Raw genomic sequence first — 26,185 nt, forward strand, 5'->3', positions numbered from 1 at the left:
CCCTTGTTCTCACTGGTATTTACAGGCACAATATGAACGCTGACAACATATGCGTCAAATAAAATCTTAAAGACACAGCTGTTACCAATTTTTACTAGGTTTATGTTGAACTTTTTTCCCTTAGACATGAAAAAGTTTCTACCTCTGACATTGTCCTGGTACACTGAAGGTTACTACAATAGGTAAGAAGACTGGAAACTGCAGGGAAGTGGGCACACCCAGTGCTAACAAATAGCAGCGCCAGTGGGGGGTTTTTAATCTCGAAATAATACATTTTTATTTTGCAAGAGCTATTTGAAAGTTAAAATATTTAGAAAAGAATTAAAGTGATTGATTTACTATTAAACCGACCATTTTCCTACAGCCATCTCCTTGTGTTTGTTAGTAATACTTATTTCTACTACTGTGTTTAATTAAGCGATGACTAACTAAGAAAATATTTAGGTTAATAGTCATTCTTCAACATGTCGCCTCCAGCAATGGTTGAGCCTCCATTAAAGTTTCACAAGTCACTTTAATATTCTTCCCAGCTTAAAAAAAACTGTGGAAAAAAATGTCTGATTTAAAAATGCCTCACTCATTGGCACCGAATGAAACCTCCCCAGATTGACTCGTCTGACACCAGATCTGATGGAGCATTAGCAGCGCTGGTGCGAATGAGGGAAGTTGTTTCTCCATTTCCTCTTGTGTTGACTTTGGCCGATGTCTGATAATCTGAGAAGAGGCCAGAGGGGAGAAGTCTACCTGGAGCAGGGTGTCAGAAAAATAGATGGAACAAAATGTGGTACGAACCCATTACTCTTCTCAGACTTTGACCCCCTGCACTGGGAACAGATCTGAAGTTCTCACCTCATGCACTCTCTCTCAGCAGGCAATTCATCTTACAAGCAAGCATGAAACCACAAGTAAAGAGCTTTATCTAGAGGAGAGTAAAATCCTACATTCAAACACATTAATTAACCTCCACTCGGGGGCAGGATTTTCTCCAAACAAGCTGCTTTAATTACCACCACATTTTCTTAATGATAAATAACTAAGGATGCACATGTAAACATTATAACCCAAGTCAACAACATTAACAGTGAGAGTGCCAAAGTACTCAGCATAAGAGATTTTAATTCATTTATTTATATAACCATTATTAAATTCACTCTTTTTTTTTTTTTTTTTTACACTGGGCTAACCAAATCCCAGATCTGCTGTTAAAACTCTGCCGGATCACTATAAATCCCAGATCTGCTGTTAAAACTCTGTTAAAAGTCTACCACTGGGACGCCCACTGATGAAGAGCCGAGACCAAAACGGTTCCATAAGAGATTTTTATTCTTGTGAGATATTTGATGACAGTAAAAACTTTCAGCAGTGACCGAGGACGTGCACTTTAACATTTCCTTTTTGTACTAAAGTCAGCATTTACTGAAAATTGCAAAATTGTCACAGTCATATATCAACATTTACAACCATGACATTCACATCAGACTGCTTTCTTCACTGTGTGATGCTCAGCCTTGATGGGGTGGAATCTTGTGTTGCACCGACTTATGTCGTGTGATTCCCTGTTCACGCTCTGATGAAACCAACACCCTCCTGTAACTGGGACGTGACATTTGCAGTCACACAGACACTTTGCCACCTCCTGCCCACAGAGCTCCACCTCGGAGAGTGACTCCAAGTGCAAAGGTGGGACAGCCAGTCATGGATGAATGGCCTCTTTAGGGAATAAGAACTTCATGGTGACATCTTTCAAAGTAGGTTCAGTACCACAATGAATCTGACCGCAGGCCACGCACACAACTTGAACTCTAGTTCATTATTTTGCATAAGGGAAAAGACAGCAAGGAGGCCGTGCTGATGTCAGCAGACGCTTATGAAATAATCCTAGCAAATGTTAAATGCATTTGCTAGGATTATTTCATAAGCATCTGAATACGTCAATACGACTGGAAAAATTATCTACTCAGCATAAAATTTACATCAAGTTCTTCAACATTTTTTCCCATGGCTATTGCAGATCTGCCAGTGTTAGACAGTAATGGCTGAGGCAGAGAGAAAACAGGGAGGACAATTTATTTCAAAGGTCAAGGGCACGTTGAAGGTTCCATGTTCATCATTTTCCTCTTAAACCAAGGTAAACTCAACTTGAAGCAAGACACACATACTCTGGCCAAAGTTTAAACTAAGGCACTGTCATTCATCATATTGCACACAGACAGCAGGAAGGCAGTTAAAACACTTGGGGGCGTACTCATGAGACCATAAACTTTAACAGTCCACTGAAAATTTAGGAAGCAGTCTTAGCGCAATTAAGTCATTCATTTTCTCTTATAAGGTCTTGTTTATAGAAACGCTTTAGTTAAACAGGCTGCAAACACCTGAATCTAACTTTACTGAAAAGTAGCACATACAACACCCTTTAAAACTTTGTGATCCAATGCTAAATTTTAATAAATTTAAAAATACCTAAAGCCCTCTGCAGCTGCCACAGCAGGGGGCAAATACATTGTTCTGTGTGAAACAAGTGGCAGTCACGATTCAGCATACCTGCACACTTGTTTACAATTTCCACAAAAGTACAATATACCAAATACACAATAAAACCAACAGGAAGAAAGCAAGTCCAGATTTTGATTCATTTCCAACCGATATACAATATCAATGTGATTTAATTAATCCAGTGTGACAGTATAAAGCGCTCATAGCTTGACTTTACTAACTCTTTGTGTGCATCATTTGAATGCGCAGACATAAATGAGCATTATGCTTTTATCGTCTGCAAGTGCAGAGTATAAAATATGCATGAGCGATTCTGATTTACAATCTAATAAAGCTTCCACTCAGTGGGGCCGATTCATTAAAGCCTAACAAACTCTGCCGCCTGCAAGCACAAGACTAACTCACCAGTGTCTGGGTAAACAGTGTGAAGCAAGATGAATGGCATCATCAGCTGAAGTGTAGCATTATTTGCAGCGGAAAAGGAATAAGGTGAAGAAGAATTGGAGCCTGGTCTTTGAAAATGGCTGCAGGCATCTCACTTATTCTGCACATTTTATTTTTTGCTTTTCTGTTTTGCTTGACAGCTGATCAGGTTTACTCAAACGCCCTGTAAGAGTCTGATGTCATGACTGGACAGCCAAAGAGAAGTTAGGTTAACGTGTTTATACTTTCAAATTATAGTGTTTATTTCACTTGGAGGCTTGGAGGATAGGTTTGGCAGATGTGTCAGACTGCTGAATAGATTTTTTTTTATTTCAACTAAAAAAAATTAAAAAAAATCATGTTCCTCACCATTGGATCCATGTTATTAGTGCACTTTAGTATAAGCAAGAGCAAAAACATTTTTAACTTTCCTGTTAGGTGTTGGGTAAGAATTTTGTCAAAGTAATTCATTACCATTATTATGTTGTGCAGGCACAGATGCATATAAAAAAATAAAATACAATAATTTTTTTTTTTAAACGATGAGCAACAGCAACACCAGCAACAATCAACACCATCTAAATTTTTGCAAAATCTGTATTTGTGCACAGAAAGTATTTAGTCTGTTCTCAATAAACGTATATAAAAGCATGTCAGACAATCTAACTGATCTTGTATACAATAACAATTAAGTCAATACAATTGTGCGTAATTAATTCTCTAATAACTAATAGCCACCGCAATCATGATAAATATGAGACATTGTTGTTACAGCAGCTGCTTCATCTCAGAGAAGAAATCAGACAACCGTATTTTCAGGCAGCCAATCACAGCATTCACCTTGTTTATCAATCTGTCAAAAATTAAACAAGCAGTGTAGCCAGCTTGGCCTGGATCATATGACCTGACATTTAAATTAAAGTGGAAGGCCCATATGTGTCACTGCTAGGTTTCCAGGGTCTTAACTGTGGCTTACACAGCTGTTTCTCTCCTCTTCTTATAAAATATACAGGGCAGAGCTCCTAAATGTCACATCCAGGTGTTGCATATTCTCTCCATGTCAGCTCATTATCACTGATAGCCAACCAATGGTTGCAAATGTATTTACAGGTGTAGTTGGTGTAGTGCAGACTGAGGCCACTAGAGGTTTGGACTATGATTAGAATCTTAGTTACACATTTGTTCTTACTCCGTTTATATCACAACTTGTTAAAGAAATTTGCATCTGCAAAAAATCTGCAGCACAACTCAGCAAAGTGTTGAAAAAGAAGAGCCACTGCAGGAAAAACTGCAATCCTTCTGATGAGTGGTGGTAAAAATATGCACTGATTAAGTCATCAGGATCTCAGTCAGGACATCATTTCTCTTCAACCGAGAATAGAAGGTGACAACAAGAGATGGACATGTACTGCTAAAAGTACAAAACAGGCATAAAAAAAAAGAGAGAGAGAGAAACTTTAATATAAATTTATTCACGTCTGTCTGTGTAGTTACGGCCAGTTTCATTTTTTTTGGACTGAGTCAAACTTGTACTGGTTGTCCCTGTGGGAGCATACATCATCCAGCTACTTGCAGGGCAACTCCTGTCTGCCACCATCACTTTTTCCACTTTATAAACTGTCTGGATTTTCTGTGTCAAATTAGATGATTTGAAAATTGAAGGGGCCACTTGAAAATGTTAGTTCTTGTAAATGTTAGACAAAATAAAGGTTTTGAAGTGAGCTCTTATGAGACATTCAGTTTAAATTCTAAACAAATATTTTATTAAAAAAAAACAAACACACAGAGACAGACATGTTTGAGCCAGTGGACTGGCCAAAACGATGCTGCACTGACAGCTGTTCTACAACACAGAGCACCCACTCTGCTGTGGTGCTGTAAACAGCCGACAAAAAAAAAAAAAAAAACTTTTTAATCCTTTCCATCTAGATACCTAAACACAATATTTTTAAAACATTTTATCAGTAAAGATATACACAGAGAAGCATCATGCTTAATTACAAAAGGAGAAATACAGACAGATGGTAGTATCTGTGCTGATAAACACGGCATCATATTCTTTTTTTGGCCCATTAAAATGATGAAAATGAAAACTTAAGAAATGTTAATTTATCCATGACTAATCATGATTAATTTTATTCCAAGGCTATCCTGTGATAAATGAAATAAAATGTAGTATATAGATTTAATTAAATCTGATGAATATTAGTATTGTTAAAATATTTACACATCAAATAGAATGATTATTAGGTCCATTTTCCTAAAACAATTCTAGAATCCAATCTTTGATCAAATGATAATTGGATTATTTTGATTGGTAAAAACACGTTCCAGCCGGTGACTGGCAAGGTCCGTCCAAAATAATTGGATTATTTTGATTGGTAAAAACACGTTCCAGCCGGTGACTGGCAAGGTCCGTCCATATCTGGCGCACTGACGACACCAGGACTTATGGGCTTTGAAACAGTGTGTAGCTGGGATATTTGCGGCAAACTGGGAACAGCCAGGACTCCAAAAACATGAAACACCAAGTTCACCCAGCCCCGAACACTTGTCATTTTCACACAGTCCTTTCAGTTTTAGGAGCAAAATAAAAAATGACTTTGGTGTTAAACTAGGTTGTTCTTGGACACAAGGCACAGCGATATTAACAAAAGCGCCAACGCTAACTCTGCTCCAACTAAGTCTGGCTTTAGCTCAAACAGGGGCAGGGGCACAAAAAAATAAACAACATGGTCAAATGCCTGTCAGAGTTTTCCAAGTGCTTCTTTTTAACAGACACCCGTGAATGGTGGCAAGACCATATTTACCATAGTTTGCATGTCAGACACACGCTGGTAAGATTATAGCTTCCTTCTGTGGCACGTCCAACTGATTCTTCTCTTTTTTCTGCACACCAGACTGTTTTTTATTTGTAGTGCCTGTTCTTATTAGGCTGATGAAGTACAGACCTGCAGCATCTGTGCCCTCCAACCCACCAACCTCCCCATCCTGCCTGCTGGAGCCGAGAGGCCTGGGGCATAAAGCTATAGGCGGTGGGGAGGGGTGGGAGTACCAAAGGGGTTCCCAGTTTTGGTTTTTTTTCCCCAGAATTTCATGACACGGGGAACACTGACATTATCAGTCATTAAGAGCGATTTGATAGTGATGAAAGACAGAAGAAAAATCATTCCTTCTGTTTCTTTGATAAAAGAAATAAATGATAAAAGTAGGAACTATATATATAGCCATTGATAAGTCACAACGACAAAATACTGACTATATATATATATATGCACATCAAATGTTTAATGATGAATCATTTAAGTGAGACTAGCTTCTATTAATAAAGTGCTACTGAATCACTGGAGCAGAGAAAACATCAGAGATGCCTCAGAAGCTGCAGCAAAAAGAATCACCATATTGAACAGTGGAACAGCTGTTCCACAGTCAGCTCCACAGTGGAAGTTCCTCCACTTCCATAAAACCTTCTTTGAATACTTGTGGGCCAGGGATGAGCATGTGGGCGCATGAAGGGGAGGTGAACTCATGTCCTCACAAAGGAGACTTTACAGGGAGGACGTCTGAAAATTTCAGTGCTGTGTCAGAGGGCAGCCCAGCACATGAGGCCGTTTGTGAGCAGTCTTTTGTGGCCAACTTGCCACCCGGCTCTGAGAGACAGGCAGCAGAGTCAGACCACAGACAGTCTTTTGGCATTTAGAGTAAATGAGGTTGGTGATAACCATTTCCTTATACGTTATGATTGTGGTTTAGGATGATAAAGTGATGAACATCTTAAAGGCACTAAAGAAATACCAGAGTAAGATGTGCAAAAATCATAACATTGCAAACATAAAAACTCTGGGATGTTCTCAGCACTGCAACAATCCACAACAAATCTTCCAACATTTGGTGTCAATCTCATCTTCAAGTGCGGTCTGCCAGTTGGCAGACGTCTCATTGCTGTCCACATCCTTGTGAGAATTTTCCTCAAATACTTGTGCACTACAGTACATCACTAGGAAATACTGCCCATTCCTTACAAAATGTACTTGAGGGGGTGGCTGTAGATCAGTGGGTAAAGACTTGGACTACCACCAGTATGGCCTGGGTTTAAATCCAACTGCATGCCTACATGTCCCAGGCTAAGAAATTTAACCCCCAAGTTGTCCATCGTCCTCCAGCCGCTATAGTGCCAGTCCTAAGCCCAGATGAATCGGGCGGGTCGGGTCATCGCTTTGCAATTCTTGGACACAGTTTAAACAACAAATTTGCTTTCATGCCAGACGGTTAGAAAGCATCCACATGATCAGACATCAAACAGAATGCACAGCAAAAATTCCGACTGTCGGCCAATCATCGTGCTTGAGCGGTTACAGACAAAAGTTTCAACATAGAGCGTTCTGCATTTTAATGTCCTCATCTTAAGTGCCGTCCTCTGAGAACTTATTAAAAACCCTACGCTGAGGGCAAAAAGCCACACGAATAAGAAATTTGCATTTTCTGAAAGTCACTGTTATGTTTTAAAGAATAATCTGCAAAGACTCAAGCTCAGATCACTTTGGATGAAATGCAGAACTGGAGACAATACTTTTATTCAGATCAGAACCAGTGTACTGAGGTGATGAAAGCCCATTTTATTTAACTCAGTAGTAACGGCAGAAGCAGCCAAGACAGGATAAGCTTCCTACTTCATCCTGCACAAAATAGCAATGGAGAATCACAGTCAGGAAATGGTCAAGGACACATGAGATGGACCATTAAGCACAAGGATTTCGATTCTGCTTCTTTCCTTTGGCTCCATCCCTGCACTGCACTGCCTGCCTGCCGGAGGAGCCGTCAGTCTCCTGCAGCAGACTATTGTGACATTGCTTCCATAAAAATCATGTCATCTCCCATCCCTTCAGAGTGTTCCCTCTGGTTAGTGCAAAGCAAAGGCAGAAAATTGTACCACCCTTTTCCAACTGTGCTGCCATTACCAATGCTTCCAGCTCACACCATCTCTGATAAAATAAAATGCTGAGTCAAAACTACAAAGAGAATACCAGTGGTTTCTTCCAGCATCCCATCATTGATAATAAATCTTGATTGAAAATGTATTTTTTTTAAAACCTTACCATTTACTACAACATCACTACAGACCTGCTGTTATTCAATGAGACCCATGTAAAAATGAGAGGCAAATGAGTCTCGAGCTTAAACAGACTGCTGCAAGACGTGATCCTCCCTGTAGCAGACGTTACGTTCATTCAGGGTTTACATGTGGATAGCCTTTTAAGCAATTAAGCAGTCATCAAAATCATGATTGCCCATTCAGCAGCAAAGCCTTCCCAGGCTCCATCTTTTGTCTCGGGCCTCACTCACTTTCAAAGGCTGACTAATCTGGCTATGCTAACCAAAAGCAGCTGTGTACAGCAGCTACCTGGAAGTCTGTTTAGCTTTACCTAGCACTCAGTAATTACATGGCCATTAAGGTACCTCCCAGCACCAAACCACACAGAGGGCACAATTCAAAAGCCATCGATGATTAATTACCAGCTGTTTGTCGAGTTGTGGATCTTTGAGGGGATTGGCTACTACTGTAACTGTATTAGGCCACTGGGAAAACGAGGAAAAGAGGGGCCGCAACCCAGAGTTGACAGGAAGTGATTGGGTTGGAAAAGTTGAACAGGGTGTCGTGTTGTGGTGAAATTAAATCTAGACCTGATAAAGCAAGAAAAACAGATATCACTGCATTAGCATTTATCATTAACTTTGACTGTCTTTTCAGTCAAACAGTGTTGGGTGTTTTAATGAGGGAGAACATTTCATGTCCGCCACAGAGCATGTTTTTCATTCAAAGCTCTTCTTCCAGTGTGGCCAGACTTTTGAAGTGTTTTCTTTCAGACATGCTACAGCGAAGGAGAAAGGAACACATGTGGCGGGGGTTTCAGGTGGATGGATGAGTAAACAGAGAAAGCAAAAAGCATCAGTGCTTGCCAGAAGTATATATATTCCCAACAAACAACTGACCCTGCATGGAATTCCCTAATGTAGAAGAAGAAAGGTAGGATCATGATGGGCAAAAAAACAAATTCACTGAAACTGAAAAATGATTTTAAGAGAGAGAGTTGGTTTACAAATTGATACGAGGTGGTGTGACAATCAGACATTTTCGCACCAACTTGGTTTGACAGGATTTCTTCCCCTTTCGACTCAAGACTATTTACACCAACTGTGTGGTGTGAAAACAATTTTCAAAGTCTGTGTCAGAGCCCATAAAAAAAATTACTAACTGCGGTAGAAACAGTGCTTTTGGATTCCCATCACAAACACGCACACACACAGACTATCACTATGCTGTCTGGGGCTTTACTAACAGTTTAGGCACAGCAGCACAGTGAGGTAAACACCAACACTGCTGACAAACGCACATCAGGTGACGACAAGCGGATACTGCAGCCAGCTGAATACACATGCAGGTTTAAAGATGTTGTGCAAATGGTTTGTTCGCTGTTATTGTGCAGTTAAATGGTCTGAGTGATTGGATAATTAGTCAGGAAAGACTAAAATGGATATTTTGTACACCCGTTTTCAGTATTCAGTTAAAAACCTATGGACGAGCCTACATGGTACTACTTTACTGCTACATCTAATACATATAAAAACAGACTGCTGTTAATGTTAGGTTTAAAGATTTGTTTTTAGTTTAAATGACCCGTTTACAGTTTAACAGTTGCAGTTCAGGTTGAATGCCCTTCATTCATTTTGGAAATGCTGGGGTCACTTGGATTCATTAAACAATCTATCACAGAACCGTATAATAAAATAAATGATCAAACATCACCAAAACATCGCCCTGATTAACTTTCATGAGTGTCAACACTGGGACGCTGTGAAAACAGAGGAAACTTCTTTGGATTCACGAGCCAACTGTAAACAAAATATCCCCATGCTACGGCCCATTGCTTTGTCTGTGCAGCCACTCCATCTTCCCTGACAGCAGTAAAAGGAACATAACAGTACTTTCCTGCAAAAAAAAAAACTAACTGCAAGACAAAAGTGGTGACTAACGTTAGACATTATTTAAAGTTATCCTACTAGAAACTCTCTAGAGTCCACGGTGGCAAGTATGTTGCGAACCAGGAAGTACCACTCAGTAATTTTTCAAAAACTAACTTCAGTGTCAGTTTTGAAAGAGTTACGGTTAATTTGATGTGGAATGGTTTTATCGTTTGGTTTCTGACCTTTGCAGAAGTGCTTTGAGTAAAAGCAGCAGCAGCAGCACAACTGCTACTGAGAAGTGAGCGCAGTGATTGCGAGTCTCATTATAGTTAATAGTTACGCTTCATTAATTCAGGCATTTTCATTCAGCAGACAAGTCATAAACTGCAGTTAAAGTGTATTCATGGTTACTGCCAATTGTACAACAGTCCGACATCTCCTTACGTCTGTGCCTCAGACTGAAATACACATTTGGTAAAAGACAGTACAGCTATTATTTTATGTCCGTCAGAGAGGTCAGAGGGTAGAGCCGGTGACCATCTGGCTTCAGTTGAGATTCAGTGTCTTGTTCAAGGACACTTGGGGAAGTCGTGCCGACACCTGGATTAGCAATTCAGACTTCCAGCCACGGTGCTACCCCTGCTCTGTGTGACACCTACAGCTCTGTCAGCGAGGTCACCTCCAATAAGTTCACACTCCCCGGCTCGATCGCTCAACTAGAACTGACTGAAGCCGTGTGGGCAGGTCGCTCTTCAAACATTGCGAATGTTGTGAAAACACAGCAGTTTCCTGCAGCATGGAGGAAAACCACCAAGCTGTTCAGCCGTGTCCACAGCAGAAGAGACTAAAGTGTCGTGAAAATGACATGAACAGTTTTATTGTTAATATTTGATCACTGTATGACCATCTTTGATTTCACTGACTCCTCTTGTCTCTTATGAGAAACCAGAGAAACAACAGATGTTTACATCTGTAATATTAGCTGACCTTACAGTAGTAGTCTTGTGTAAGCCATCTGAGGATGTGTTGACTGTGTACGTTAAGCACAGAGCACTTAGTTGGAGAGCCGTACACTTTTGACCAACCTATTTTAAGTTATTAAATAAAACTTCTCACCTTTATCTACCTTCTAAAACCAATGAGAATTTACATTCTTAGCACAAATTATTTCAAGTCCACCTGAAGGCCAAATGCGTTCCAAACAGAGCTGTCACATATAAATGTGTGTGTTATTTCTGCCATTGATTAACAGCCTGCCAGGTTTTAGTCGGAGGAAGTGATTGTGCAGTCTCCTTTTAGTGATGCACCATCTCGCTTGACATGAGACTGCTGACCCATGCAAAAGAAATAAATGTTTCCATCTACTGGTAAGAAAGGCGAATTTCATGTGTGTCTTTTCCAGCAACATCCCACGCCAAAGCTCTCAGCACCTCTAAGTATAGAGCACTGTTAAATAGCTTTCTTCTGTTAAGTGTAATGAACAGACAGCTGTCTGCATCCATCACAGCACAACTCCCTCAAACATCAACGCCATCCAGACACACTGTGTTTTTGCAACCAACTGAGGAGCTCCACAAAAACATTTCATTCATTCATTCACTCCTACGTCAACAAACAGGTTTCAAATCTGCCACTTCCACACGCACAGAGACAAGCACTACCCAGATTGCATTCGGGAGAGTGTATTCCTTTACCTGGGGGGCAGTTGCACTCAGGTGATGCCTGTCTGGCAGTGCGGATCTTGACGTAATTCTCATAGGAGCGCTGAAATTTTAAATAAACACAACTTTCATTAGCGTGCACATGACGATTGAAGTCATCCATCGTGAAGTTCTGCGTGGATCCTGACTCTAACTGTCACCTCACTGTCAATTAACCGGCTGGTTGCATTTAACAATTGCGAGCAGGTGTGAAGTGAAGCGCCGTTTGTTACCTGTGAGAGCAGCTCATCCACTCTTTGTTGGATCAGTGAGTTAAAATCACCCATGGAGTAACCCGGGGCTCGGACAATCGGGTGCTCGCCATTCCCACTCTCCAAACCCACAACCCGGTTCTGAAGATCAGCTGCGTTAATGCTGAGGAGAACGCAGAACGCGATGGAAGCCACGGAACACAGCGACGAGATGATGTTCAGCACTGTTGCGCGACAACGGTGTCGCTTCTCAGGCGTTACTTTGTCCATTTTCTCCACGCACCTTGATGCTCCTCTCGCCTGCGCAGTCTCCATTTAACAACACGCGCCGTGGGCAGCAAACTGCATCTGGCGCCGAGTCACGAATTTGTGGCACACGTTTCTGTGCGCCCCTGTGCGTGCGTGCGTCCGTGCGTGTGAATGAGTGTGTGCCGGCTTGCGACGCAAGCGTTCACGTCCACTGACTTAGTGGTGACAGCGGCTGACAGAGGGAGAGCAGAGAGAGCCCCCACGGACTGTGACCAGTGCAAGTGAATGTGCGACACTGCGCTCCTGCTCCTGGAAACTTGTTGCGCTGAAGCTCTCAATGCAGCCCGGTGCTGAGAGGGAAATGTTCTTACGCACAATGAAGCAGAAGAAACCGGGCAGGTATCAGGACGCGCACGTGGAGTGTGGAGACCGTAGGCGCTCAGGGCTTATCCACTGAGCCACAGTCGTGCTGCTCTTCATTACTGCAACAACACGCCTCCAATCTGTCGCCACTGATTAACATAATTTATTGACTCGCTTCTTCCGGGGCAGCGTCATTTCCAATATTGGATGTTAAGTGCACTTATTAACCGCCGTAACACTTTAAATTATAACCACAAAATCCTGCGTAAAAAGCCAGATATCAGACTTAGAGGCTGCGTAAGTGAGTTAGCGCAAAAACTCTACTAAGCGTCCACGACGCGTAAAATAATTACGCATTTGAAGCATCTGTCATTGTTATTGTAAAAGAATTGTCATTATTTCACTTCTCTAAGAGCCTGGCACAAATTCACGCCCGAGTAACTAAGACAGAGGATAACCTAAAATTATTAAATTGGTAACAAATGTGGTCGAAAACTCCTCTAAACTCTTCTAATTGTTTGATATAAAGTTTAATCTGAAGAATAAAAAACACAAAGAACTCAAAAAACGTACACTGAGTTAAATTAATGATATTTCTACAATAGGTTACAACGTATTCACTGGGTTTTTGGCACCACCTTCTGGCAGACATTGTCAATGAATTTGATTCAACTTAAAGAGTGAGTGCAAACTGGACTGAACGCGGGGAATGGGTTCAAATCATCGACTAGGCTTAGGAGAAAAACAAAAGAAAATCATTCTGACCAACTCATACTCCTAAGTGGAATGACATTACAAAGTATTAACATTATATTTCTAATTAGAGTTAATTATGGACCCCTATTTATGTCTATTACTGTCCCAGAGTTTTTATTTTAATCTTTTTTACTTATTTACGATTGTCTTTGAAGTGTGGTTTAATGAAGTACATTTGAGACTCAGATGTAGCCTCTAGATACTGTGTAAAGATTTCAAGCCAAAGAAAGAATAACTCTTTGCCAAAGGCACAATTAGAGACAAGGAGGAAAATAAAAGAAATAAATAAAAAAAGTAAAGGATTGGAGATATATGGAGGAGATTTGGAAAATGCTAAAGTTAAAATTATTAACAGGTGACTAGGAAAATGCTAAAGTTAAAATTATTAACAAGTGACTAGATGCACTCACACACAAGAAGACACTCACATTATTCACTAATCTGTCTCTGAATCTTTCTCTGAATCTGTGGTACTGTAAAGTGGAGAGTTCAATTCAATAATATTATAATAAGGGTAACAACTGTGAGATTTAAGAAAACAAATCATTTGTGCTTGCATGATAACGTGCACTTCTCATTTGAGTTATCTGATGTAATTTATACTGATTTATTAATCTGACCTTTTGAGGGGTTATAGGCAGAAAAACTCAGCAAACTTAAACAAGGTTAACTCTTTTGTTAGTTGGTTTTACTTGCATGGAAAAACCAAATTATGATAATTGTTTTTAAACAAATTAAGTTAAAAAGCTGCAGTCAGTAGTTTTATAACATTTGCTTGAAGATTATATATGTTAACACATACAAAACATGGGCCAGTGTAAAATATGCAGGATGTGAACTTAATTAATGAAGAAATAATACTTAAAATGTAATCATGCTTTTATTTATTTCACATTGTAGTTTTAATGCATTATATGTGAAGCTTATGAAAGGGTTTTCTTTTTTCCTTTTACATGTCAAAACGTGCATATATTATAATTTATTTTATTACATGTGAATAAGTTTTATTATACATGTATGTTTATAAGAGTTTGCCTTAATAAAATCATTTAAATTTTCTCGACCAGTAATTTAGTTTTACCATTGTTATTATAGAACAGTTTTGTTTTCCTTCCTTTTTCGTCTTGGTCGTCCTCTTGTGGACAGATGTAGTATTGTCCTTAATTGTTTGGATTTGAAAATCTACTCTCTTCTCTTTCGATAAATAAATAAATAAATAAAAGTATTATTGTGCTATTTTTGTACATGTTGAGCTTTTCGTCTGTTTTCTTCTCCCTCACTCCCCCTCTGTCTTTGGTGGAGATGACAACAAAGCGACAGATGGTGAGCCAACTGCATTGCGCAAATTTATCACATTAAAAGAAAACAGAATAACATTGCACGTTAAATAGTACGCGGTGGCACATCTTTGGAGACAGCTGAACACTATCAGATAACCTTTGCGTTTACCGGGCTTTCACTCAAAACCGCATCCTCATGAACAGCGTCCTGCTCACCTTGGCAACGGGCCTGCATCGGAGAATAATGTGGGGTTTATTTTTAGAAGCCCTCAGACTGCTGGTGCGTACATGCTATTCACACTCAGCACACACACGGAAATACAAGGTTTCTTCCACCGTTCAATAATTCATGGTCTATGGCGGAGGCTCCAGTGAAGACTCAGGGATCAGGCTTCTTCAACTCGTCACAGGACCCCAGGAAGAGCGCAGGGTGCGACGCCCGCCCGGGGGTGATGCGCCCTAAAACCGCCGTGCGACAGGGTCCACGTCCTGGAAACAGTCATCAGTCTACAACAACGAGGTGAGGTATTTACTGTCTCTCTGATCTACTGATGGACAGTGGAGAGAACGTCCCTTAGTGAAAACATGGAGATTAAAAACAGAAGATTTTCCTTTTCTTTCATTTTCATGCATATTCTTTCCTTTCCGTTTTTATGTACTTTTGCAATTAGTTCATGTATATTGAGTGAAATATAGAATGTTAAAATGCGGTTCAGGAAAATTTGTTTTTAGACAACTTGAAGGTTGACCACTGTGTTTAAATAACTAACACTTTTTGCTCGAGGCTGTGTAGACCAAAGTAAACCAAAAGAACTATCTCTAATGAAGAGCTCAACTCCCACAGCATGGTGCAAGAGTTGTAGGCATGTGTAAAAATATATATTTCTTATTTCTTATTCAAGTGTCCACAGGATATGTAGAAACCCAGAACCTCATCTCAAAGATATGTAACACATTTGGGTCTTGGGATGGGGGTGGGAGGGCGGGTAGCCACCAGTGACAGCCTCAAAAACCACATTTGAATTCCCACACTTAAATGGATTAATTATCTGTTCCCAAGTGGAGCAGAACGACTGAAATATCAAATGTTGTTGGGCAAAAACAGCAGTAAACTTGTACAACAGCCTAAAATTTCAACACTAAAATGCAGACCATCAATCACAGAACTGATTGGCTCTCCTAAGTTTTCTACTCCAAGTGTTGTCTCTAGTTCAACACCGAACTGGTGTTTACAAAAATGGATGATATTTGTATGAACGGAGAACAGTTGTGGGTCATTGATATTCAGATGCATTCAGTGAATTTTGTGAATATTGTACATCCAGGAATTACTGCAAATGTCAGAGACCGCACACGCAGGCCACCGTGACCACAGAGTATCAGGACCGATTCCTTCCTCCCTGCCATTTTAGGACTTTTATCTTGTCCCAGAAACCCAAGGATCCACAAAATTCTCTTAAGAATGTCAGTTTGACCACTTACAAGTAAGTTCTTTGATGCTCAACGCACATCTGATGTCGGTGTGAGAGGTACAGATAAACAGATGATGTTAAATTCTGTGCAAATCTCAAAGGAAGACCGCAGATCGTCAGAGAAGCATCAGTGCTCCACAGTATCCTGTTGGCTTTGCCCTCAACAGACTGGCTTCCAGGACGGGGGACTTTTCATCGGTGTACCAAAGTAAGCATCCTGAGCATCACTTGATATCACTGCACGTACACCACTTTTGTCAAACTTAGTTTCACGCAATGTTTTATTGCAGATGATTTCCGTGCATGGAAAGCGAACAGATGCCTGCCACACGGACTCAGTGAGAGCCTGAAAGCCGGCCAAGGACCGGGTTTTACCAACGGCACCTGCAATAACAACCACAACCACAGCAATTTCCTTCAAGGTGATACAATCTCCAAACCAGCAAAACATCCATTTGAGAGCATGACCAGCTACAGATCAGACTACGTCGCTCACCCAGTTCCACCGAGGACACGCAGAGACAGATTGTCGAACAAACCAAGCACGCAGCCGCCATTAGAAAACTCGGCATCCCTGAGGCGAAATCTGGTCTGGCAAACAGGCCAACAACCTTGTGATAGAGGCGGTGAACTATCTCAGCCATTTCAAACATGGCCTCTTGAGAGCCAGCCTCACTGCCAAGGTAAAGATCAAATGTCCAGGCCACCAGCAGATCTCAACGCCTATCTCTCCACGACACATGCAGCTTACGTGCCGCACAAGTGCGAGCGCACCAGGCCAATCCTGCCATGTGTGCAAAGCGGCATGAAAATCGAGGAGCCTTTTCTTCCAACCACGACCATGAAGGAGGATTACAAAGCTTGGGACATTCCTCAAAGCTTTTTGGCCAGGAATATACATGGAACCGCCCAGGAAAACACTCTTTTCAATGTGCACACCTCAGACTTCAAACACAACCTTTGTGCCTGCATCCAAAATTAAATGAGCCCGCGGTCTGTAATTCCAGCTGCAATACCACACACACCTCAGACTCTTGCTGTGGATGGAGGATTTTCCAGCTTCTGGTCCATTTAAACTGGGCTGAACACTACATACATGTTCCGTTTAATGAAACACGTATGTAGGTTTTATGGGCTAAGCACTATTTTGAATGGCATTTGAAAGTAGTTTTTTGGAACACAGTTAATTCACAGTACAGTTAGTTATCATATATTTTAGGTCAAACTTGCTGAAAAAGACTATAGACTGTATGTATGTATGTATATATGCATGTATAAACATATGCACAAATATATACACACATTCACATACATATGTTTATAATACATATATAAATACATAATATATACACCATATATAATATATATGTATATACATAAAGACATTCAGTTATTCTTAAACAAAGAACATTTATTAAAACAAATGAAATGGAAATGATTTATGGAGAATTTTATATCCTCGTTAAAAATGATTTATGGAGAATTTTATATCCTATAATTTTATAAATTGGAGCCATTAAAGACATCATTTAGAATTCAGAAATATTCCTTTAAAAAGAACAAAAGTTCAGAGGGATATCAGTGCAAATGAAAGCTAAGAGGACATTTTAACCAATTTTCTTTTCTTTCCATCTAAAGACACTAAAATACACCCTCAAATGACACAACGACTAATTCAATTTAATTAAGATACAAAACATTTACAGCTTCAGATGCTCTCAGTCCTCTTGAAAACGGATGTGCTTATGAGTTTCCTTGGCTCGGGCGATAATGATTTTTTCCGCTTTGGATATGAGCTGAAAATTAAGAAATGACAAGGAATAGCATGGTGACTGCATGAGTTATTACCTGATAACACAAGTATTTATGTGTAAAAACCAGCAAACATTAATATTGACTGTCTAGTATGACAATCATCTGTAGGTGAAGCCCTGATGGGCTGCAAAAATGATAGTGGGCCACGATCAGTGCACAATCTTTAAACTTGACAAAAGTGATTTAGAGTGAACAGAAGGTGCAGTTAATGTTGTCTGAATTTACACATTCATATGGAACTGTGTGTGAAGCACACTTTTCTGTGTAAAATAGAGTACACACATGTATATATATATATACATATACACAAACATGTATTAAAATACATATACACACACATACATATATATTTGTATATACACATACATACAACACATATATCTTTATGGAATTTATCAACAGAGATGTTAGTATACAGTATATACATTTTTCTATGTCTTTAAATGTGGTCTCACCTTTTCCGTGCCCCTCTTTTTCTCTCTCGGACGATTTAACTTCACTTGCCGGTCCACTAGGATTTTCTGCCAGTATCTTTGTTCGTGGTCACCTTTAAACAAAAATTAAAAATATGCCTTAAAGTTCAAGATCATAACTTCAACATCACATGTCTAAACAATCTGGCTTAGCTTTAATACCTAGTTAAAAAACACACACAGAACCTCAGCCAAGCTGTACCAATAAATTATTTCCACTGTCATCAATAATGGACAGCACCGTGTCAGCTCAGTCTCACACGACCTGCCCCGGCTCATTGAAGGCACAGGTCACACACAGACACGTGGATTCAGGGAACAGGGAGACACACTGGTGTCATGAGACAAAAACAATTCATACCAGAGAGTATTTCTAGTGTCCAACTGTGCTCTTTCTGGAGTTTCGTTCTGACGTCAAAAATTGCTTTGGCTCCCTCTGGTGTTTCAAAACGAATGTGGCCCTCCGAATCTCCCTCCAAGAAGTCAACGTAGGCTACAGGCGATATTTTTCCCAAAGAATCCTTAAAATTAAAAACACAAGAAGAAGAAGAACATGCTCTATGCTCAGATTCAGTAATTAATTTCCATTTTTTAAATCATGACGGTGTAACCCATTTGCAGGCAACAGTAATAACAATGAGCTGCTTTACTTTGATGAACTTTCTGCCTGGGAGAGGCTTGCTGTCCATGATCTTCATGATGACGCCGCTGGTAAATTGAGGGCCCTGATTGGCTGCTTTTTCGCTCGTGTCACCTTTGTCTGAGATGAGAACAATAACACACAAACCAACATCACTACATTCAACTAACACAGAGCATGTATATTTTTCTGACGCAGTATTAACCCGGTATTTAAAAATGTTTTATTTTAACACTTGAGTTACATCTATTTTCAAAGATTAAAGTTGGAGTTTTCTGTCTAGCTGTTGTTAACCAATCTTACTATTTATATAAGTATTGGATTTTGATGATTAAAAATATATTTTTTGTGTTAGTTTTCAAATAAAGTAAACCAGAAATTGTGTATCCTGTCTCTTTGTGAAACTGTTACAGCAGGGATGTTTTTTCAACATATGTAACAACAACACGTGCAATTTATTTATTTATTTATCGTCCATTATTATACGGACTGTATTATTGAAACTTTACACAAACTCACCATTTGCATCTTGTGTACGTGACTCTGTCTCCATCAGAGCCGAGTTGCCCTTGTGATCAATCTTAGTGATGCACCTCTTCAAAGACGCCATGCTGCACTTCTGCAGGGACAAGTACTCCTCTTTAAGCTTCAGCCAGTCTTTCCTTGAGATAAGGAAAAAAGTTATTTCTGTATTAATAGGGTATTTTCTCTTCAAAATGTCTGAAAAAAGGATGTAGGGATTTACTTTGAAAGAACCCGCAGTGGGATGACTTCCTCTCCGATTTTTAGCTTTTCCTTGTGCATCTTCTTTCTCTTCCTCTTTGATTTTACTGTTGACTCATCTTTGTTTTCTTTCCCTTCCTCCATCTCTTTTTCCACATCATCCTTATCCTTAGGTTGATCTAACATAAAAATATGGGAACTATTGTTGCCAATAAAGAAAAACTAAAATCCTGTCACACATTAGATAATAAAAAAATGCGTAAAGTAACTGTTAGCTAAGCGGTGTAACAAGTATTCATTATCTGCATTCATGACAAAGAGATGCGTCAGCTTCTTACCAGCAACATTTTTCTCCTTGACTCCAGATTCACTTTCACTAGTTTTTCTTATCTTAGAGGGCAGCTCAGTGTCAGTTCCCTCCACAGTCTGAGACCTTCGTCTTTTTTTCTCTGACACTTTAACAACAGTCTTTGTGGTGACGACAAGCTCTGGTTCCAAATCCCTCGCTGCAGATTGCTTCTTTTTTCGTTCCGATGGTTGCGTCTCCATCAGTTGTGGTTTAACTTCCTCCACAGATTTATGGCTTGTGGTACTGTCCCTTTTTTTCTTCTTCTTCTTCTTCTTCTTCTCCTCTTCTTCACCTGTAACACAATGGTTGTTGAGAAGATGGGGATGAAATAGTGTGTCATTTTCCTCTTCTCTGTGTTAAGACATTTTGTGGGCTGCAATAATTGTACCTGATGGTGGATTATAAACTGGCAGAGGAATATGCTTCCCATTCTTAGTCTTGGGGAAAATCCCAGGTTTTCTAGGGGCATCTTCAGGTGGGTTATTCAGCATCTGCTCCACAGAAAAAAACATTTTACACATTTGTGAGGGTTTCTGTTATGAACCAAACCCAGCATTGGTCATTCAATATTAATGTTTCTATGTCTATGTTTACCTCTATGGCTCTCTGTGCCTGTTCCAATTTTTCAAATTCAACAAATGCAAAACCCTTCGGCTCTCCAGTAGTCCTGTATCTGGGGATGCTGATGTAGACCACATTCCCACATTTTGTGAAAACCCTTTCTATCCAGCTGTGGGACACATCTTTAGGTAATAGTTCCTTATTTTCAAAAGAAGAAGACAGAAAGTTATTTTATTTTTTGTAATAAACAAATTAACATATCAGATATAACTGAGCTTAAACTAATATAAGTTTACACACTGCAGCAAATTAAACTAAATTTTGATTGTAATTGTTTTTTTACCACATAGACCGTGCGGCTATCTGTATCCTTTGGAACATCTCCGATTGGAAGCTGACGTCGTACTTTATTGCCTTCTAAATTGACCTGAAACACAAAACCCAATCAAGGTGTTTCTTTGGAAATTGTTTTAATTTTCTTTGAACTAAGCTGGTGTTATAATGAATAAATCATTTTGGTAAATAGAAACCAAAAAATCTTAAATACCTCAACCACAGATGAATTTTTCAGTGCCCTGGCAATCAGCCTGGTGTCTGAGGTCAGCTTTTTCATTCGATTGAAGCTCGTCAACACAGAGATATCAACATCTAATAAGACACACTTAATTATTTAATAAACTTAAACATTTTTTGAGACATTTCTTAGTTCTTTAAACAGTGAGAGCACGTTAAATTTGCCCAGATGTTAAAAATGTATAATGAAATTGTTAATGTAGAAATTATATATTATATAAGTATATTCAAAAATGACATAAGATTACATTAATAATAAAAGACTATAACAATCCTTTTATTATAATCAGTATTTTTTAAAGGTCATTTTGCCGTTGTCTGTTTTGTGAACTACTGACTCACTGCACAGTTATCTGTTAAGTTAGAAATTCAGTAAAGATAAAGTATTTGTAGCAAATATTTAACTAATTTTCTGTAAGATAAGTAAAATGAGTGAAATAATGTGTAATAATGTAAAGTAATGTGAGCAAATGAAAGACACTTACATCCATCACCAGAATCATCTATTAATTTTCTCAGAAATCGGTCCTTGTGAAGGTTTACATCTCCGAACCAGAACTCCACTTGCTTCTTCACATCCCCCAGCAGCTGTTTCACCCGAGATCTCTTCTTCCTCTCTGTGTCTTTCTTTTTACTGCTGCACTCTATGGGATCAGCATCAATGGTTCTCCTTTCTGTGTCAGTCATCCTGAGAGGATAAGTGAAAACAGGTCAGAAACAAGCAGTAAAATACAGAAAGTCCGTGTACTGCCATGAAAATCAGGAGATTTGCATTTAATCAAAATTTAACAACACATGATGTACCAATCAATAAAATCGAATCTAAAAGTTCAACAAATTATGCAATTTAGAGAAAAAAAGAAAATGTTTCGTCAAAAGTTGCAGTTGTTTGCTTCACTTAAGAGACTTCATGAAATCATTACCTTTAACTCGTGAAAGTAAATTTCGCGGGTAGAAACGTTTTTGAAAATGGAGTAACAACGCTTACTCTCGTACAACAAGAAAGTTCAAATATTAACGTCGTGCAAATAAAAAAACCTGGTTAAAATGAGAATGCGTTGTGCTCAACGCACAAATAAAACAACATGAAACAAAACACATACGTTCAGTCGTCGCAGTATAATGACGTCACGCATCGGTGACAGCAGCCACTTCCGATAAATTGTTTAACAAAATAAAACACACCGGATTTAAGTTAAACATTTTATGGACGTCTTACACTTTTTATACAGATTAGAACTAGTACCTTAAAAATATTATATTATATTCCATTTAAAAGTGCAATCTAAATTGAAAATGAACACTCCAATTTCGACCAATTATTATTTTATTGTTAAATATAATACGCAATATCTCCCAAGAGTGTTAGATGTGATTTATTTACACACTATGAATCTGTCTTTGACATTTTGCATATGTATCGGAACAAAATAGATAGTCAGCTTTTTTTTTTTTTAATAAAAATACATGGTCGTCGTGGTAGTGCATCGGCCGGTTAGCTCAGTTGGTTAGAGCGTGGTGCTAATAACGCCAAGGTCGCGGGTTCGATCCCCGTACGGGCCATAACCTTTTGTTTTCTAAACAAGGTTTTAAACTTATAATATAAATTTAATCCAACACCACTTCATCATAGTCCATATTTAAACTAAATAATCGTTAACGTGATTTATTTGATTCTTGTAGTCGTATAGTCGTGGCTAAGTAGACTTACTGACATCCACCATTTTTTTTCCAACTCTCCTGAGATTTCCACCTAGAGAAGACCAAACTAACACAATGAAAACATGGTACCACTACAGTATGTGACCTAATGTTGTGAACCATATTATTCCAGTAGTGTAGCAACATTAAATCTTTAGCTTCTAAAGACATAAGGTTGTTCTAAGTGTCAACTCCAGTATAACAAGGGTTCAAAATACTTTCAAATACGTACGTCGTCCTCAAGGCAAGACCTCAACTCCCTCCTTGATGAGCTGCGACATTTTCTTATAGATCTTGGCCCACTGGGTTTCCAAGCACTCACTGATATGTTGCAGACTTTATGTAGGACCTATCTCTCTGTACATCTTATCTGATTCACCAAAACCACAATTCATTTCCATACCAACAGTCCGAGTGTTGACTGCTTTCAAGTGGGTCGGTGCTTCATGCTGATGTTGACTCCTGATGGTGAAAAAAATCTTGGCTGCCTCTTCGCCTTTACAAGCCAGGATATCCAACACCTTTCGTACTCTTGACCACGGCCCCAGGAGACAAAGCACCTCCTCGCAGTCATCTCGATTGAACACTTCTTGATTTACTAAAGCCTCTAGCAGTGAGTCAATACATCCTTCCAGTTCATCCACTAGGGAGAATCGTAGGAGCCTAATTGCAGTCAAACAAGAATTACAGCCATCTTGTTCCACCATAGCTAATCTGTAGCAAAATCAGAAGTTGTAACATTCCAACAATGCCAGCATGTTGTCGTTAAATGTTTTTCTCTGTGGCCCTGTCTTTTATAACTGAGAAATAGTCAAAAGTTGTAAATCCAAAATTAAGAAGGTTTTTGTGATCAATTTGAAAAAAAAAATTGATTGACACTGTTATTGCGTCACCACAAATGTGTTTATATGGTTTAAGGTGGAGCCTCCTGTTGCATTAGTTGCATTATTACTCTTTCTATGTTCTGCCAAAGTCCTCAGGTTGACATTAAAAGATTAGTGGAGTGAGCAGCAGCTGTACTTCAGAACAGGGTTGGACTGAACTCGGATCTCCATCGAGACCAGCCCTTGGAGAGAGTGCTTGGGTCATGTCAGTGAGAGTAAAACTTGGTTGTGATTGGCCAGAGATCTCAGAACAAGCATGCAACGCCCTCTCGTGTGCACTCTGAATGACAAAGTGGGCCAATAGAGAGCTTGACAGGGCCAGTAAAAACTTTTAAGGAATATCTGACATTCCAAGCAGCCCACATGTGTGAGACCACTGGCTGACCCCGAACCAGACAGACTTAAATAAACAATCAAATTTGAACAGTTTAATCTGATAATGCAGTCAGGTTTTAGGTCCGAGAGAGTAATGAAAACAAACAGATTGTAAAAGGAATGTATTTGTTTTTTATTTAATGGCTATCAAGGCATGAGCAGAGAGCAAGACATCAAGTCACCAGCAGAGGGTCCCCATTGCATGCACATCAAATACTCTATCGGCCACTGAGAAATAAACACATAAAACCCACCTTTGACTTTATTTACAAAAGTATGCATGGGAACACACAAATGAAATAAATAAAGTTGAAAAACAAGACAAATATATACATAAATTAAGAGAATGTGTAACATTTTGATTGTTTATCTCTTAAAAATGAATGAATTACACCTTAATGAAAAGGTGACGGTTGATTAGTGTTGAACATGAAGCGGAATAAAATCAAATGAGTAATGTCCGGAGTGCAAAAGATTTCAATCAAACATCCCTCTATATAACTCAGAGGTCATATTTACCCAGCATTTCTGAGTTCACTTAGGAAGCAGGCTGCAAATAGTTTAGTTTTCGACTAAAATTTTAATTATTTTTGAACAGTAAGGGTAAAACTTCCTCACACTCCACACAAACCTAGGACAACACCTCAAAGTGGTTAAAAAGCAAAGTTTGTCAGTCGTCATTTCATGAAAGAATAAAAAACAAAATATATAAACATCAGCTAACAAAAAAACATTTTTTTAAGCAACCCAAAAAGCCATGTTTTTAACAGACCTTGATGAGTTTAGTGCAACATTGTCACATACTGATCTGGATCAGTCAAACAAACCTCCATTAGTGCAACCCATGCAACGTAACTCTTTATTATGGTCTACTTTCTACTCTGCCAAAACTGCATGAAGACATCTGTGTTCCTAATTCTTCTTCAGATGACTTGACCAATCACTGCAATAACCTGAAATAGGAGCAAAGATTATGATCTATTTCCCAGATGGCAAACACTGAACGTATACCCATTATAAATGAATAGCTTCTAGTCATTTTTAGCCATTTTCCATTCATGTAAAAAATATGCTGGGTTTGTGTTTAAAACAAGTTGACCCATTCTGCATTAAAACGCTGTTTTTACAGACCACTGCTGGGACAAACACACAATTCTCCAGTGGTTTAAACAAACACAGGGGCGACCTAGAACTTCTAGGTACCACGTCAGTCAGTTCCAACAGTATGACAATTCCTTACCATGCGTGTGTACGGTGTGCTTTTTCTATTTATGCTGAAATATGACCTGGTAGCAGCCCTGCCCTGTCTCCTGATATAATTACTGAAATTCATCACTTGAAGCTGAAGAACTGAAAACTGTTTAAAGCTGAGTTTCAGAGGTTAAAGAAAGAAGTGAAACTGACGCCTTCATGAACTGACACATCAGGCCCTTTCTGATGCAAACCCACACATGGTGATTAAAGTCACAGCCCCTCCGTACATTCCTCCACAATGAAGCTTCCTTTTCCAAAACCATTATTCGAAGACAGTCGTTGGTGTTAGGATGGGGATTAGAGAGGTTTTGAAGTCTCGGTAGGCAGGTTCCCTGACTTAAGCAGGTTGTCCACAGTCCTTATCTCTTCTATCCTCTTACTCGTCTCAGGTGTTTTGACAGGAATAACAGCAGCGACTCTGAAACTGGGGGAGTGCACAGAGCTCCAACTGTCGGACTTTCTCACAGTACCTCGTGCTGTCTTGACATTCTCCTGCTGGTACACGGAGTGAATCAGGAATAATCAAACTGTGGTTAATGGGCATACACCCACATTCTCTGTAGTATTTCCAGAAAACTTCTTAAAAAATTCTATATTTTACCAATGCTACTGCGACACAATATACTAACTAAAGTCAAGTAAATGTTTGCCATCCATCACTAGCGCCTTTTTGACTGGCCTGACATCATTGATTGATCATCTCACCTCTTCCACAGGACAAAATATTACATCGCTGCCAACTGGCAGGGCGAGACCTCCACATGCAGTGATGTTCACGTGTGGCCTTGCCCGTTTGCCGGTGGGCACAGGTCACCTGGCGTGACTGAAAACCATGTCTTCCACAGGTGGCAGTGCACTGGGTCCACGGCCCAACGCGCCAGTGCAGAGCACAGTTGTCCGTGGAGCAATTCTTTAGAGAACTGGGT

The 26,185-nt window shown here is 39.5% G+C and overlaps 4 protein-coding genes and 1 non-coding gene across 14 annotated transcripts in view; 2 read left to right on the forward strand and 3 right to left on the reverse strand.

Moving 5' to 3' along the window:
- col25a1 (collagen type XXV alpha 1 chain) overlaps positions 1-13,516 on the reverse strand; it is a 129,634-nt gene extending 116,118 nt beyond the window's left edge. For all 5 annotated transcript variants that reach the window (XM_025062607.1, XM_025062601.1, XM_017035024.2 and 2 more), the window contains exons 1-2: positions 11,813-13,516; positions 11,574-11,643 (exon numbers count right to left, since the gene is read on the reverse strand). In XM_025062607.1, the coding sequence (XP_024918375.1) occupies positions 11,574-11,643; positions 11,813-12,106 (364 nt within the window). In that variant the 5' untranslated portion in view covers positions 12,107-13,516. The remainder of the gene's footprint in view (positions 1-11,573; positions 11,644-11,812) is intronic.
- A 2-nt stretch (positions 13,517-13,518) lies between these two features.
- On the forward strand, positions 13,519-17,136 carry saxo2 (stabilizer of axonemal microtubules 2). Its single transcript, XM_017032677.2, has 4 exons — positions 13,519-14,959; positions 15,765-15,923; positions 16,013-16,119; positions 16,202-17,136. The coding sequence occupies exons 1-4, from the start codon at positions 14,796-14,798 to the stop codon at positions 16,891-16,893; spliced, it is 1,122 nt and encodes a 373-aa protein (XP_016888166.1). The 5' UTR covers positions 13,519-14,795; the 3' UTR covers positions 16,894-17,136.
- Positions 17,137-17,439: 303 nt separating this feature from the next.
- Positions 17,440-22,169, reverse strand: larp7 (La ribonucleoprotein 7, transcriptional regulator). 2 transcript variants are annotated; one of them, XM_017031524.2, is made up of 13 exons: positions 22,149-22,169; positions 21,531-21,733; positions 21,020-21,120; positions 20,816-20,899; positions 20,506-20,670; positions 20,300-20,402; positions 19,901-20,203; positions 19,585-19,741; positions 19,359-19,501; positions 18,850-18,959; positions 18,561-18,720; positions 18,182-18,273; positions 17,440-17,707 (listed from the first exon to the last, which is right to left on the reverse strand). In XM_017031524.2, exons 2-13 carry the CDS (start codon positions 21,730-21,732, stop codon positions 17,630-17,632), a joined length of 1,698 nt encoding a protein of 565 aa, XP_016887013.1. In that variant the 5' UTR covers position 21,733; positions 22,149-22,169; the 3' UTR covers positions 17,440-17,629. The 2 variants fall into 2 exon arrangements, with proteins under 2 accessions (XP_016887013.1, XP_008324472.1); XM_008326250.3 differs by having other exon boundaries at positions 21,969-22,164.
- A 365-nt stretch (positions 22,170-22,534) lies between these two features.
- Positions 22,535-22,608, forward strand: trnai-aau (transfer RNA isoleucine (anticodon AAU)). The gene has a single exon. It is a non-coding gene; the product is annotated as a tRNA-Ile (tRNA).
- Positions 22,609-24,117: 1,509 nt separating this feature from the next.
- The window catches only part of LOC103390374 (ADAMTS-like protein 1), an 83,232-nt gene continuing 81,164 nt past the window's right edge, over positions 24,118-26,185 (reverse strand). For 3 of the 5 annotated variants that reach the window (XM_008326225.3, XM_008326211.3, XM_008326231.3), the window contains 2 exons: positions 25,965-26,185; positions 24,118-25,754 (listed from right to left, as the gene is read on the reverse strand). In XM_008326225.3, the coding sequence (XP_008324447.1) occupies positions 25,645-25,754; positions 25,965-26,185 (331 nt within the window). In that variant the 3' untranslated portion in view covers positions 24,118-25,644. The remainder of the gene's footprint in view (positions 25,755-25,964) is intronic. The other 2 variants (XM_025055092.1, XM_008326217.3) reach the window with 1 other exon arrangement.

Source organism: Cynoglossus semilaevis, chromosome 1 (assembly GCF_000523025.1).
Source record: "Cynoglossus semilaevis isolate Cse_v1.0 chromosome 1, Cse_v1.0, whole genome shotgun sequence".
NCBI classification, from domain to species: domain Eukaryota; kingdom Metazoa; phylum Chordata; class Actinopteri; order Pleuronectiformes; family Cynoglossidae; genus Cynoglossus; species Cynoglossus semilaevis.

Bases quoted from the DNA above. Each gene is read 5' to 3' on its own strand.
- larp7 (XM_017031524.2), bottom strand. From the start codon at position 21,732: ATGACTGACACAGAAAGGAGAACCATTGATGCTGATCCCATAGAGTGC. The intron at 20,403-20,505 runs GTAAACATAGAC...TCTGTGGAGCAG, and splicing joins AGGCACAGAGAGCCATAGAG to ATGCTGAATAACCCACCTGA. The intron at 19,502-19,584 runs GTAAATCCCTAC...CCTTATCTCAAG, and splicing joins CCACTGCGGGTTCTTTCAAA to GAAAGACTGGCTGAAGCTTA.
- saxo2 (XM_017032677.2), top strand. From the start codon at position 14,796: ATGGCGGAGGCTCCAGTGAAGACTCAGGGATCAGGCTTCTTCAACTCG. The intron at 15,924-16,012 runs GTAAGTTCTTTG...CAAATCTCAAAG, and splicing joins GTCAGTTTGACCACTTACAA to GAAGACCGCAGATCGTCAGA. The intron at 16,120-16,201 runs GTAAGCATCCTG...GTTTTATTGCAG, and splicing joins CTTTTCATCGGTGTACCAAA to ATGATTTCCGTGCATGGAAA.